This window comes from Citrus sinensis, chromosome 3 (assembly GCF_022201045.2).
Source record: "Citrus sinensis cultivar Valencia sweet orange chromosome 3, DVS_A1.0, whole genome shotgun sequence".
Classification (NCBI taxonomy): domain Eukaryota; kingdom Viridiplantae; phylum Streptophyta; class Magnoliopsida; order Sapindales; family Rutaceae; genus Citrus; species Citrus sinensis.
In genome coordinates, this window is record NC_068558.1 from 16,731,527 (window position 1) to 16,747,554 (window position 16,028).

Below are 16,028 nucleotides of genomic sequence, written 5' to 3' on the forward strand. Positions count from 1 at the left end.
GCTTACTGATGTGGCAAATAAATGTATAAAAAAATATAATCCCCTCCAAAAGACTTATCAAATAAGAATAAATTAATATTATTTTAATCAAATCCTTCCAACTATCAAATTGAATTGTTATTATATTTAAAAAAAACATAAATAATAATTATTACAGTCTTATCTTTTTAATAAATAATAATAAAATATTAATAGAAGAGGGAGAAACTCACTCGTCAATATTGAAGAGTGAGAAACAAATCTTATTTGAAGAATCTAAATTAACGTGTCTTTTGGAGTGTTTAATATTGATATGACTTTTCAAATAAGAAGTAAAATTTTATTTAAAAAGTCTTTTGGAGATGCTCTTAGTAGAGCAGGTGTAGTTGGCCATTTGACCAGCACAATGCCACTTTACTGCTTCTCCAAACCAGGGCCTAAAATAATAACTATAGTTGGGCCTCGGAGGCACTGTAACATTTTCCTGAAATAGATAGAATAACTGGTTATTACTCGTGCTAGTTACATTATTATTTCTTCAATATTTTATCAATAATCATATCTAAATGTACTAAGCCATTTAATTCTGTAAAGTTGCAAATTGCAATTTGCAAGAATAGTTGCCCTTTACTATTTACACTGATATTACTCATGCTGTATTATTTTGTACTCCATGCTCCTAGCAAAAAAATTACCAGACAAAGTTACTTGGTATTAATACTGAAAACTAGTCAACTTAGTAATATCAGAATATGCTCGCGCTCTATACTTCCAAATTATGAAGTCCGTGTTTTGTACAATAGAATCAATCACAGAAACGAAAATTCTATAAAGATACCAAATTCAATGCTTTGTAAAAGACAATAAAATAAAACCAAAGTTCAGAACCAGAATGATACGTCAACTTGTATACTTACAGAATTAAGTGACTGCGGTAAATTCTACGGTAACTTGAAGGATAAGTTTGTTCTTCCACCACTTCCACTTTCCATGATCATTATAATTCTAATGCTTCATAAAAAAGTATGAAGATGGATTTTGATATCATTCTAAAGCTCAATCCACCATGTTTCTTCAACACCTAAATTGCTGCATTAATCCAACAAAAGAAACAAAGATATTTTTTGTGAAGGTTTTATAAAACAAAGAGAAAACATGTGAGCCTGTTACATAGATGAAAATCAACAAAGAAAAAAGAAAATTGAATAATCAACACATAATGTGTCATTTACTCGAATCTTTTCATGGCAAAATATGCTATTAATATGCCATCTAGAATCAGAAATGTTATTCACACGAACTTTATCTTACAACGAACAAACAATTAAAAATCCTAGGTTGACTTCTAATTAATATTCACCACCATTTTAATTCAATCTGGGCCCAAATACAATGTTTGTGCCAACAAATCAAAAAATGAGTAGAGTTTTCACAATCTAAGAGCACACAAGCCCCTAATAGCCATCTCCAGTTAAATACTGTTTGTTCTGGAGAGTTGCAATTTGATTATCCAGTAATGGAATTTACAGGTACAGCTACAAACCCTAGGTGAGAAAGCTCTGAAGTAGGAACCACAATCATCAAATATCTATAAGAAAGCTCTGATGTAGGAACCACAATTATCAAATATCTATAAGCCTTAAGTTAGTAAGAAAGCACAGACATATGACAGAAGCAGAAACTAAGTAGGGGAAATAAAAAGAAAACAAGAAAAAACAAATAAACTGAATAGTGAATTAAAGATGACAATTGAGTACATCTATAATGTGGACTAGCTGCTCATATAAAATGCAAAAATCCAAGGGAGGGAAAACAAAAGCTGTCTAAAATATAACTCAAACTCAGACAAAGGTAATAATAATAAATAAATAAAACACTTACTTTGTTTCGATATTAAAAGCCAACCATGGATGAGGCTGAACCCGCTAACAAGACTCTCAGAGACAGTTTAATGAAGACTTAACCTCACCTGCATAATTTCAGGTTCAATAGTTATGCCACATGAAAATCAGGACTGTTTCTCAAAATCTTTGCGTGAATAAAAAATACAAAGTGAAAAAACAATGATGCTTCGCATAATTGTTCATTAGATGCTGCTCAGTTAGGCAGATATCCAGAAACTGAAAAACAGAACAAAGAGCAGCAATGCTACATAGGCACAGAATTATAGGCTGTCGTACGGCTTAAACGTCAAAGGATCCTCATGCAATTACTGCTTTTTGTGCTTCTAAAATGTAGAATACCCAGTAAAGCAAGTCACAGTAATCAACTGATTTAGCCGAACATGGCCAGAATTTTTCCAAATGTAGAAATACCAACAGGTAAAAAAAAAAAAAAAAAAGGGGCAACTCATGCAATGTTGTCACTGTAAATACAGAGCAGAATACCAACAAAAATCCTAACCAGAAACTCCAAACAAATTATCAGAACTTTACAATAAGCTTTCTCTTGTTCACTCATTTCTCTTGTTCTCTTTCAGTTTCCTAACAGATTTTGTAAAGCATAGCAACATCACCAGAGTTCATTTAGTCATTTAAGAGAAACCTCCATAATATTATGCCATGTTTACTTGTTGGAGTGGGAGTGAGGAATGTGAATTCCTCCCACTAAAGTATTTACTTACTCATTAAAGGAGGAGAGCGGAAGTCCCACTCATTTTTGAAGCGAAGAGTAGAATTCCTATTCCCATGGGGGAGGTGGGAGTGGGCATCCACTCCTACCTGTTACCTTTTTACCCTTTCCTTATTAAATATAATATAATAACATTTATTAAAATAAAATATTATTACATTTATTTAAAAATAATATTATTATTATATTTATTTAGATCTAATAGCATTGTATTTATTTAATATTAATAATTAATAATTACTCCAAGAAAATTTCAATTTTGTACAATATGATTGATAATATTTCATTTGTGTTGCTCTTATCAATAATTTTTAATTTAAATAATTAAAACTAAAATTAATAAAAAATCATGATATACATAATTAAGAATATCAATAATTTTTATTAATTTTTATAATTAAAATTAATAATAAAATAAATAGTTTATTTTACAAATATATGGATTGGGGTGAAATGTTTTAGATTACAGATTCACCCTTATTCAAAGAATTGTAGTTTTTAATTACAAAATGAATAAAAGTAAATGCTACCTTAATGTGATTGTTTTGGTAATAAAATAGAAATACAGACTCAAATGGAGGAAGGAGAAAAAAATTAGGAACAGGGTAGGGTAATGCAGATTGCTGAAAAAATAGAAGAACATATTGATCTAATGCAACTTCAATCTAAGAAAGGAAGGAAGGACTACGTATGACTTTATCTGTAACTCCAGGCTATAATGCAAGTTGCTGAAAAAACTCTCACAGACAGCAGAGGTTTGTTTCATAGTAGTTACAGATAGCATTAGTCCAGAGGACAGCAAAAGGAAGTAGCATAATAATAAAACTGTCTGAGAGACCAACGGAAGAATCAAATATCAAGCATGGAACATATTACCAGTTATACCCACTAAAATATTTTGGAACACCTAACCCCCAAAAGGATTTACATGAAGAGAATTGACCAAATCAAGCTCCATGAAACTGATCAACCAAAGAAAATATTGCGTACCTGAAACCCAACTTCCCATCGAGATTCTAATACTGTCCCTGCTTGAGAAACCTGCCCAGATCTTCTAGAATGACTAACCTCCTCCTTGAGAATGTCGAACAGATGCAGCACGAACCATGTCAACTAGGAACTCATCCAAGTCTTCAAGATCACCAGAGTCCCGTAGATTGCAATATAGAGGGGCCATACAAGCTGCAGCAAAATCAGCCAACTTCCATAGAGAAAATTTAGCTGCTAGTTGGAGAACTTTAATGGACAAATCTCGGGCAGAATCAAGACATGATACAACAACTTTAAAGCAGGCATCCTGAATATCTTCCAAGAGCCAAATATCAGCAAGCCAACAAAGCTCTATATACGGATGCAACTCATGAAGTTTTTGCTCATTATCCATATTATCCCATAAACACCCAGAAGGAGGATTTGGCAGCTGATCAGTGTAAATCCACTCCACTAGTTTAATCATACCTTCCCAACTAACAGGCACCTTAACAGTTTGTGAATAGCTGCAAGCGTATATATAATCAAATGAGATAAAAAAATGTAGTCAAGCAAAATAAACATAGGTAAAGAAAAACTATACTTCTCTAATGAAAAATTGATAAATATATGATCTTTTGATTATGTTTCAGAATTGATTTATTCTAATACGAATATAAGATGAAAAATGAATTATAAGCAATCAAAACCAACTCAGGGACCCAGCATTTCCTAAATCAAATGAAAAGCATAACAATGGTACCCTAACAAAATGAAAGCTTTGACCATTTACTTCAGTAAATTATTAGATGACAAGTGAACAAATATCAAAAGAAATTTTTAAAATCCCAGCACCTCTCTTGCATTCCTGATTTGAGCAAAGCGCGCAGATAATCACAACTTGACCACAGGATAACTTTATGAACATGCTTGTGGGGCACTGACAGAGAGCAAACACTGCAAGTCCAGCTCAGTCCAGATGATTTGGCTTCCAAAATGATGTCTCTGAAACAAAAAACAAGATTTAGGGTCAACACTTTCCCATAAATTAAATAAGTTCATGAGGGAACTTAAAGCAAACACCTTCATGAGGGAACTTAAAGCAAACATCTGCCCTTAAAACAGAAAATCAATAATTTGAAGTTGTTCGTATCAGTGAGACACAAATATTATTTACTAATAAAGAACCCAGAAATTATTATATACTGATGATTCATAAATGAAACAAATAGCACTAGAGATGAACAACAGGGAGATGAACAGATAGGTTTTCTTCACCATAAAGCCTCTTTTTCAAGTGCAAACTTAGGGTTTAGAATAAAAATAAAACAACGTATTGATCTAATGCAACTTCAATCTTCAACAAAGAAAGGAGCAAACCATACGAAAACTGATGCCCAACTGGTCCAAGACCAAGAGCAAGATCACAGTTAGGAATAGAAGTTCCCCAATTCGGACGCTTTCTGTAAAGCAGCAGTGATAGTGGTTGCAAATTGCAACTTTTAGCTAGAGGTTTCAGCCTCTTCACAAGTTCTTCTTCTCCTTCCAAATAACCAAAGTAAACAAAATCCAACAAAGTCTGCAATGCCTGGCCATCAACATGAGTAGAAAAACGAACAGTTTTCCGAAAATTTCCACTCAGCTTTTCTGTATCATCACCCATGGAAGAATTATTAGATGTTTTTTCATTACCAGGAGGCAGCAGTGGTGGGCAACGAATCGCGAGAACAACACCATGAACACTCAAAGCCTTGCCAGTTGCTAGAATAAGTTGCACGTCTGCAAATTCCTCCATATAAAGTGCTTTACCAATCCTTTTCCCAATTTTACTCAGAAAACCATAAAATCCAAAATGACTAAGAATGTATGCAGCGAACCATCGTGGTCCATCTGCGGTGGTTCTAATACAGATCTCCTGGAGCAAGCTAAACAACTGAGCTTCCATATTGTTTAGCTTATCAGAAGACACAGAATAAAAATGGTGTACCAACTCAGCTACTGCCCACAAACCATAAAGCAAACGAACATCCTCACCCTCCCATTCTCTATTTATCCAGCAACAAGTCCTCTCTGAAAACTTATTATACAAATGAGGGGCAACGCTCTGCCTCTTGATGGGTAAAGGATTGCTCCAGCACCACCTCACAAAAGCCAAAAGTGTCTTCATTACTTCACTCCCACTAACATACCTTTGATACTGTGGCAAGCCTAAGTAACATGTCAAACCCACCAAGTTAATGATTGTTTGAAAAATATATGGCAATCCAATATTGAATCCTGATGTTGTATAATTTAGGAAATGCAGCAAGTGCTTCAGGTACTCCTTGCCATTTGGCTTTAGAATTTGGGATAGTATAAATCTGGCCGTTGATGCAATGTACTTGCTAGGCGAATATATCATCATGAGAACGGCCTTTGATGCTGATTCACTTCTAGAGGCATGTATCACATCATTTTCACATATTTGACGCCCTTTGCGAATTGCATCAACAAAGGCCACGCTGTAAAGAAATACAATCATTACAAAGTTAATTAGAATCTAGAAGACAATCAACTATTGAAAAGAACATAGAGAGTAAGAAAAACAACATAAACACAATAATGAAACGTAAATTAGTATAAGAAAAACTAAAGTCGATAAAAAGTTGAAGTTTTACCATGCACACATAATAAGCATGTTAATGTGAAGCTCATTTTCATGGTTGAAATCATCATGACAATGAGTTGCAAGCCATCCCAGGATATCCCAAATGTATGGCCTCAAAGTAAGAAGAAAATTTGCACCAAGACCCTCTTGCACCAGGGATATCTGTTCTTCTAGTGATGACAGATGTTGTGATGGTTTAATCTGAAAATCCTCCAGAAGAAGATCAAGCAGGACCTTGTCAATCCCTTGCTTCCAAAAAACAATGTGGTGTTGCCCTGCCCAACGAGTAATTGAAGCCAGGCGACATGCCTCCACTAGCAAAGACATCTGGTCATTCAAAATCTTTCCAGAATGGAAGCTGCATCTATTCATCCCACAAACTATAGCTCTCACCAAAGGATCACAACACAAGCTTGTCATTCTTAAGCAACCCTGTTCATCTGTCTAAGCAAAGAATTATAGATGATAAACAATAATATATATGTGTGTGTGTGTGTGTGTGTGTGTGTGTGTGTGTGTGTGTAACATTACCCATTAGAATCGTGAGTGAAGAAAAAATTTGTAACAATTACCGCTAAACATTGAGCTAGTCTAAACCCCTCTATCCGAACAGAGGGCGCATGTGAGCTATCCATGCAATAAACCATTGTTTGTAAAAGGAGCTTGCCATTTTCTAGAAGCTTCTTGGCCCCATTACCACATAGACCTAGCAGAGAATGTGGTAACCATTCAATTTCAAAAGTTAATCTCAAACAAAGATGGAAAAAAAAAAAAAATTCACCAAGGATAATATATTACCTACTGAAGAATACAACTTCAAAACTGCAACCTTAAATGAGAGATCTGGCTTTAGAAGTAGAGCCTCTAAAACTTTCATCAACATGGCATCATTCCAAACAGAATACCGAGATGGAGGCCATCGCCATAATATTACACTCAAAAGAGAAGACATCTCTTGAAAATACTCAACTGGCATAGTCTCACCAGAAAAATTTCTTATGTTTGTAACAACACATTCAACAGTTTTTGCATCTTTCATCATCTCCCACACTTGTTTTTCCTTCTTTACACTCATGTTTGATAGAATCATGTTCAAAGCAATAGCACAAGAAATAGACACTTCTAATTCATGGGAAGTTAACAAGGACAACAAAGGATGACTAAGATCCAACACATAATGTTGAAGTATTGAATTGGGTACACAGCTCAATAACTTAACAACTTCATTTGCTGCAATACTCAATACAGCTCCACTTTTACACTGTAGAATCCATACCAAAGCCCCAACTATATGAGGAATCGAATCCTGAGAATTATGAGTTATAAAGGAAAAAGAAATTAGAATGACAGTAGCTAAAATATTACCGGTGGGTTTAGAAGTGCTGTCAACATCATAAACACTTTCAAACAGCAGTATTGCTATTAATTAAGTCTACTTTCTAGTTTTGGCTGAACTAAAAAAAACATTTTTGGGATCAGAAATGCCCTTAAACTACTTTTTATAACTGATATTCTAAATAGCAACTACCGAAGGAAATTTTTTAACTGCTTTTTTAGAGAAGAACTTAAATATACTTTTTCCAAACCTCATTATTGAAAACCAAAAGAAAAAAAATTATTTTAGAAATAGTAAAATAATATATACAAACTCTTTTGCAAATTCGACATAGCAGTGTGATATATCATTACATAAGTCTCACATTATTTATTTTCTTTTATTCCATTCAAAAATGAAAATGTCGAATACGTAGAGAGTAAAATTTTATAGCAAGTTGTATACATAAAATGTACTTAATAGCTTTTTATTCTGTTATATATCATTGCACACTTCTCACATTATTTATTTTATTTTATTCCATTCAAAAATGCAAATGTGGAATATGTACAGATGTAAAATTTTATAGCAATTTGTATGCATAAAAATGTATTTAATAGGTTTTTATTCAGAAAGTGCACGAAGTGCTTTTACAAAAATCTCTTGGAAAATTGAAGTGTTACACCAACTACCAAACCCACTCTTAATAACAAATTTTCCACAAAAGCAGCTCCAAACCGTAATTGATATATGTATATATAAGCAGGTAATTAGAAAAAAGAAATACCTTAAAAAGAGGATTTTGTAAAGTTTCAGCAGAAACAGAATCAAGAAAGGCAGCTATGGATCGAACTACATGTCTCTGTATCTCGATATCCGTACACTTCCATTTCAATTCTTTCCCCTCATAATAACTTTAAAAAAAAACTCGAGGTTAAAAATTAAAAATTAAACTCGACACCAAAACTTCATATTCACAAACTTTAAAAAAAATAAATAAATTGATGACTAAACCTGGTTCCTAGATTGAGAGCATGGAAGAGACGCTGGTGAAGAGTGGACACGTGGCCGCTGATGCTGCCTCCTCCTGCTCCTCCTCCTCCTCTTCCTTTTCTTGACGGTCTCATGTTGCCGTTCACAAATTGACTCTTTTAGAAATTGCGGGAACGTACACGCACCGTTATAATATTACCGGACAATTCAACCGACCTATCTTCGATGATTTGGAATTAAAATTATTTGCGAAAAAAAAAAGGTAAAGCTATATTTTCAATAAAATAAAATAATAACATATCGGTCCTTGATTTTCATGCTTTCTCTATTATGGACTCAGTTTTTTTATTTATACTTAAATATATCCCAAAGTCTTAACAAAACAATTCAAATATCCAATTACTCTCAGAAATTTTGAATTTTGATACATTTAATCTGAGGTTTGTAGTAGGGCAACTATAACCATAATAAAAGAAAAATAAAAAAAGAAAAGTTATAAGAATTCTTATAAAAAGATTCGCGCAAATATAGCTTGATAAATATTTTGCATTACTCTTTATAAATCGGTTTTATACATACAAAAGATTTGTGTTAAATTCTCATCCATATAAATCTGTTTTATACATACAAAAGATATGTGTTAAATTCTCATCCATATCTAAGAAAAAGATTTTGATAATATAGTATGAATACGATCATGCAATAATCATAAGTGACATGAAGATAATGTGATATATCCACTTAAGACTCTCTCAACTTAACAGCATGAAATATATCTAAGCATGACAAAAGTTTCCACACCCATAAATACAAATTGAAACTCACAATAGAAATGATTGTTGGGAGTTTATCGGGTGGAGAAATCTTCAATCAATAATCTGTTAAATCGCATTTCACAATTGGTGGAAATTGGGTTTGATTTTTAAAACCACTTCGTCCATTTAAACCCATTAACATTAATAAATTTAATACCTTTTAAAGACTTAAAATATTTTTTGGCAAGAACAAAGAAAGTGACTTTAAATTGACAATTTACGAATAATCATAAACCTTGAAATTCTTAGGTATTTTAATATAAAACTTGAGCCGTCGTTATATCAATTTTTGTTTTCACAAATGTTTTTTTTTTTAAGTGAGAAGGACGAATGAAGCTTGGTGTAGGTGCCTGATTCTCAGACATGCACACCCCGCCATTGGTCAGAATAAAAAATTTGAAAACCTTCTTGCGTGCAAAAATAAAAAGAAGCAAAAAAGAAAAAACAACTCGAAGTGGGAGAGCACAGCGTCATCGCTCATGCGAAGGAGAGTTAAGTAAAACTCATGACATGCTACTTTGGAGAGTCCAAATTGAACCCTCAGAACAGAAGCTAATCGCCCCGAAGTGGTGGGCTGCTGTCCTCACAAGCATTGTGAGGGCAGCAGTTCTAGCCCTCACAAAAGCATTGTGGGGGCTAAATGTTCTTTATATCCTTCTCCCTTGCGAAATACAAGTGGAGTATGAACATCCTCTCCTGTGAGGGATTATTTGTATTGGGCATGTACTTCATAGAATTCATTGTAATAATGTAAGTCCCAATCATGTATATCTGATTGTAAATATCAGTGTAATATCTCTGCTATAATAAGCAGTTGTTGTAAATATCTGTGTAATGCAGTAATCTGATGATTAATCAGTCTCAAAAAAAAGAACAGAAGCTAATCTCCCACCAAACTGGCAAACGGCTTACAACAACATTAATAAGTCTAGGAGTTGGACTATTGGCACTCTTTCAAATTCTTTTAAAACTCCTTTTTTAATTATATTAAATCTAATGCCAAAATTATCTTTATTTCTAAGTAAACACATTTAATTTTTGAATCTTTTTATTTTTTATTTTTTTTTTCGCTCATCACAAATAATTTTTATCGGTGATAAACTTCTTGATAAAAATCAATGAATCAAATAAATTATCTCTAAGATTATGATTTAAAAAGTTTTAGTATGAGACTAAAAAAAAGGTCAGATAATTTTATCAGAATGTGTTTTGTTTATTATCAATAGATTGTTTTATTAATTGAAAAAAAAAAACTATAGTGAATTTGAGGAAAAAAAAATTACATGTGTGAGTGTGATAACAGAGAAAATACAAGAGTTTTAAAAAAAAAAAGTTTGAAATGCGATAAAATAGATGTGAGATATATTAGAGTATTTGTCCTAAAATGTAATTATAATAGAATAGGGGTTTTAAAAGAATTATGGAGGGGTGCCAATAGTCCTACTCTAAGGCATAGGCCAAAAAGAAAATGATTCGAAGAAGTAAGAACAAAACAATTGAGCTAATAAAAATTGCTCACACTGTAAGTCTTCTATAAAATTCTCGTTCACTCTCATGTAAGGCTTGACTTGAGTGTCGAAATACCTTTGTAAATACCACCATCGGCGCTCTACCAAAGTCGAGCTCAAAGCAAAGAAGAAATAACAACTCTTCCAAATTTGAGTAAGAACACTTGAAAACATGAAGAGTAATTGTCTTAATACTTTTTTTTGTTTGATTATTGTCTTTTTGTATAATATCATACTTAATAAGTCTAATTTAAGCCTTAGATATATATATCATGCCTCATACAGATCTAAGACTTGAAAAATGACAACTCAATATTGATTTGGATCCCAAATCTTGGAATTGGAATAAATTCGGCAACAGATCACGAAATCTTGTTGATCTACTCTATCTAATGAATTGGGAATCTGCTTTGAAATTGTCCCCCTGCACTTAACCCTAGGCATACGCTTCAACAAGAATAACATAAGGGTAAATTGATATAATATAAACCTTTGGTAAAATGCCCACCTGTAACCTAACATATAAAATACATTACATAGTCTAGTTTTGGGGATTGGTGACTTACCCATTCACTGACCTTAGCATTTTGCTCTTAAAATTGGTACTATCGAGTCAAGTGAATTCAATAGTAGATGCTTATTGACATTCCAACCTTCCTTCTCCTTTCAAAACATATCCGAAAGAGAATTCAAAACTTCTTCTTTTTGGTCGTGAATATTTGAATAGGGCAAACCGGTCCGTGGATATGTTTCTTTTGGAATAAAAGAATTTGAATTAAGCTCAATCAATTGGAATGTCAAATATCCATATAGAAGATCTTTCAATTGAGAAGACTATTGACCTGACATGAAGAGAATGGTCTATCTATTTTGTTTAGTTATTCAGTTAAGCCAATGATTCATTATTAGAGTAAATAGTAACAACTACTTCATCCAAAATCGTACTTTTAATTTTCCAATATATTTACATTTTTATCTTTTATTAATGGAAATTCTTTTATGTAATTAGTAATAGTTCTAGTGTTTCGTTGTTCGAGAATTATTTTTTAAGTAGTTTATAGCATCCATACATAGTGTTTTGATATAAGATTTCAATTCTTATATGTTCCAACAGTAGCACATTGTTGCATGGAGCTAAGGTCCAAAATATAGAAGGAACAAGTATTTTCATGACTCTACGATAAAGTTAATTCTTTTCCATTTAATCCTAATTTCATAGCCATATATCTTTCTAGCTAAGTAATGGGGAACCTTTCTCTTGTTACATGAATCTAATTTTTCCTTCCAATATTTAAACCCATGGATATATATCATGCCTCATATAGATCTAACAATTGAAAAATGACACCGCTGATATAGAGGATGCAAGCATTATCTAAATGATTGGCCATAGAGCATTTTTGTAGGTGGCTTTTTAAATCCATCATCAAATCCTAAGGCTCGATCTTGGACAAGCGGTGGAAATATCAGGCTGGAGTATAATAGGGATAAAGGGAATTTTCAGTGGAGTAGTGAATTGCGCAAATATCAGAAAGAACACCAAAGGCGAAAGCACTCTATTAGGTCAACACTGACACTGGGAGACAAAAGCTAGGGAAGCGAAGGGGATTAGATACCTCAGTAGTCCTAGCCATAAACGATGGATACTCTGTTGAAAAAATAGTATATCAACATGTTATTTTAAGGGCACTTTTTGAGTCGATCCCACTTAGCAAAAATGGGAAATCTTATGAAGTTCGGGCTCTACTCCGTGAATACTTTGAAAGTGTATATTTATTTACTCAAAATAGTGCTTGGATGAATGAGAAATTGTCTCTCAAAGTGCATCCTTGAAGTTGGAAATTTGAAAGGAAATGAGACTTATCCCACATGGGAAAAAGACGTCAAGGGATTAGTGTTTATATATAAACACTTAACCATTCATAAACAAGAATTTTAAGGATAGAGGCTCTCTCCACACGCGCGTGCACAGGGGGCGTGCGAATCCATGACCGATTTGGTTTAATTCAAAGGATTTGTAACAGCTTCGCAATCATTTTTGAGCTGTTGTACAATTTAATTTTGAAATAAATTGACTGAATTGAATTTAAACAATTCAATGGGCTATTATAACAATTAAATGGCATGTATTGAATTAGGAAATTCAATACTATGCTGCTGTTACATCCTCACATGTGTATAAAAAGGCAGCTTCTTCTTATATTTTCACACACTAGAACAACTAGCACACAAGAGCACTCTGAAATTTCTTTCCTTCTTTCGTCGTTCTGTTTTCTGATCGAGTTTGCCGCTATTATGGTTCGCCGGAATTATCTGTCTTTGCTTGACGAAAAATTCGTGTCCGTTGTATCCTGGGAAACAATTACTAGCAAACCTAAAGCACTATAGTAGGTGATAAATCTGTTTTAAGGAAATTGTCATGTCCAGGCCTCAAGTTTATTTTTCTATTTCGATTTTCTTTTCCCTGTTGTTTTTCAGTTGTTCATTTGTGATTTCCAGTTGTTGTTTTACGTTGCTGCAGTTCAGTTAAATTACCTACTGGTTTTATTTGTTTAACTCACTGTGATTATTTTTTCTTACATACTCAACATACAAAAACTAGCTCTCACTCCACCCGTAGTGGGAGATGTAAGAATTTATATGTAGAAAAACATTTATCGGATTGATAATCACATAGAGGGTGTTTGGCACCCCCCCAAAATAATGCAATGTAACCTCGTCTTTGGCTATAGCCAATTGCTGCATAAGCCAATATAATATAATATTATATTATTATATTATTTTGTATAATCAATATAAAAAATTAATTATTATTTAATAATAAATACTTAAATAATAAAAATGTAAAAATATAATATAATATTACATTATTTAATTATACTAAAATAAGTAATATATAAAAATTAGTTATTTTTAAATAATATAATATAACTTAAATATTAATAAATTTGAATAATATTAATTCAAAATTAATTGTAATATAAATAACGATATAAAATGTTATTACATATACTATAGTTTATATTGCATAATTTAAATTAATCACAAAAAATTAATACAGTACAGTACACCACTAAATATAATATAATTAAAAAATAATATAATACAGTGCAGCACCAAATATTTTTCAATATTGTTATAATACAGTGCTAATGTAATACAACATAATATACTATACCGACATTAATAATATACATTATAATACAATACAATGTATCAAACACACCCTATAATATAATGCAGCTAATGCAATACAGTACAATTTGTTAAACGCATCTATAAAGCAGAAGATATTTTAGCCATTTGCATCAAGTTTAAACTTCCTTCTTGCATGCGTGCTCCCCCAAAGGCACACACTACAAGGCAGCACACTCGACCAAATGGGTGGTTTTCTCACATACTACGGATCCCATACTATCCCCTATAAATTAAAAATCCATAATTCCAATTGCGATGAGAATCATGTTTAGTTGCCCTGTATTTATTTGAACAGCCTCTATTAACCCCGTCTTGCTTTAAAAGGAATCAATATGATTTTTATAAGATTCCTCTTCTAAACGAAATTTCTAACCAACTAGCTAAGCAGATGCGAGCCCTTCCTCGGGCAGATTCCTCTGTCTGCTCCTCAGCTTATGGATATTAGCAACTATTTCCAACTATTGTTCTCCTTTCAAGGGCAGGTTCTTATGTGTCACTCACTCGTTTGCCACTAGAAGCACCAGTTCCCATTCAATTGCAAGTGCTAAGCATGCCACAAGCATCCATTCTGAGGCAAGATCGAACTCTCCGTGAGATTTATATTTGTACTACTTATAGCTTTCTTTTTGTAGAGAAAGTTTATTCAAAATTGTCTTTCCTTTCGAGGCATAACTTATAACCATGCGCTTCATATTTTCTTGAAGTTTGCCCCCAAAAAATATAGCCATTCATATCCCTACTCATCAATCCCACAAGCCTCTTATGCATTCTCACTCTTATTCAATCATGGCGAGAACGTAATTTGAAAGCCATATAAACTTAGACATTTTCAGAATGCACCCAACAACTAATGAATTGCAAGTGCCTTTCTTTGTGTGAATCCTATCTCAATGCGAACTTAATGAGTCAATCCGCCTACATGTCTTGCTTTTCCTGTTATATTAGGAGTTACTCCACATATTGCTTGATGTATAAAAAGATAGTAGATTTTTTTTTTTTTTTGTCTTTTGTTGAATCTTTCTCAAGGCTTGATAGGTAATTCGATAAGCCAATGATTTTTCTTTTATGTTTCAGAACATGATTAACCACCATGTTAATGAATTGATTACGATAAGTTGGATTTGACTTTACAGTTTTTTTCCCTTGTAGCACCTCGACATGACATGAGCGCAAAAAGGGTTCAAGAATTTGTTTTCTCTTTATAAGGGCTAAAATCATTTATTTTGGCTTTTTGACCCCATATTGTAGGGTGGATCTCGAAAGATATGAAAGATCTCCCTCCAAGCCGTACATACGACTTTCATCGAATACGGCTTTCCACAGAATTCTATATGTATCTATACATTGTGTTTTCATCTAAGATTTCAATTCTTTTATATTTCAGGAGTAGCATGTTTTTCCATTGAGTTAAGGCCCAAAACATAGAGGAAACAAGTGTTTCCACGACTTTACCACTTTGTCAATTCTTTTCCACTTAATTCCTATTTTATGGCCACATATCTTTTTAAGAAAGTAATTGGTTTTCTATTACATGAATCTAGTTTTTATTTCATTTCACTAGTAGAAAAATAGCCTTCTCTAATACTATTTTGGTATCAGCAACTTGTTTTACTGACACCGAGTTTAGTGTCACTGATCACGGTGCAAAAAATTTACTGACACAATTTTTTTGTGTTGGCAATTCTATGTTACCTTAGAATCAAAAACTCGTTGATCCCATAGTATCAAAATAATTGTAATTATATACAATCATGTAGATAGTGATTCTATGGTATGAAGCAAGTTTTGATGCTCTAATGTCATTTATGTTCTGATTCAGTAATATTGGTATTTACCGATGCTATATTGGTATCAACAGTTTTAAAAGTATTTTTTAAAAAAAATAATGAAATGGTCATTATTACAATTGTCAATAGGCTGGAATCAAAACCTTATAATCAACAGTTTTGAACAATAATTATGAAACAAATGTT

At 32.7% G+C, this 16,028-nt stretch overlaps 1 protein-coding gene across 3 annotated transcripts; it reads right to left on the reverse strand.

Moving 5' to 3' along the window:
• On the reverse strand, positions 1 to 8,764 carry LOC102608425 (BTB/POZ domain-containing protein At1g04390). 3 transcript variants are annotated; one of them, XM_006477956.4, is made up of 11 exons: positions 8,556 to 8,762; positions 8,329 to 8,455; positions 7,025 to 7,532; positions 6,799 to 6,932; positions 6,237 to 6,670; positions 4,965 to 6,080; positions 4,435 to 4,584; positions 3,601 to 4,106; positions 1,861 to 1,948; positions 897 to 1,068; positions 1 to 463 (listed from the first exon to the last, which is right to left on the reverse strand). In XM_006477956.4, exons 1-8 carry the CDS (start codon positions 8,666 to 8,668, stop codon positions 3,674 to 3,676), a joined length of 3,015 nt encoding a protein of 1,004 aa, XP_006478019.2. In that variant the 5' UTR covers positions 8,669 to 8,762; the 3' UTR covers positions 1 to 463; positions 897 to 1,068; positions 1,861 to 1,948; positions 3,601 to 3,673. The 3 variants fall into 3 exon arrangements, with proteins under 3 accessions (XP_006478019.2, XP_052293400.1, XP_006478020.2); XM_052437440.1 differs by lacking the exon at positions 1 to 463 and having other exon boundaries at positions 723 to 1,068; XM_006477957.4 differs by lacking the exons at positions 1 to 463; positions 897 to 1,068; positions 1,861 to 1,948 and having other exon boundaries at positions 3,957 to 4,106; positions 4,960 to 6,080; positions 8,556 to 8,764.
• Positions 8,765 to 16,028: the final 7,264 nt, after the last annotated feature.

What these genes read in the sequence shown, in the direction of transcription:
- LOC102608425 (XM_006477956.4), bottom strand. Translation starts at nt 8,668, where the DNA reads ATGAGACCGTCAAGAAAAGGAAGAGGAGGAGGAGGAGCAGGAGGAGGC. An exon ending in GCTCTCAATCTAGGAACCAG is followed by an intron (nt 8,456 to 8,555) that starts GTTTAGTCATCA and finishes TTTTTTTTAAAG; the next exon opens with TTATTATGAGGGGAAAGAAT. An exon ending in TACAAAATCCTCTTTTTAAG is followed by an intron (nt 7,533 to 8,328) that starts GTATTTCTTTTT and finishes CATAATTCTCAG; the next exon opens with GATTCGATTCCTCATATAGT.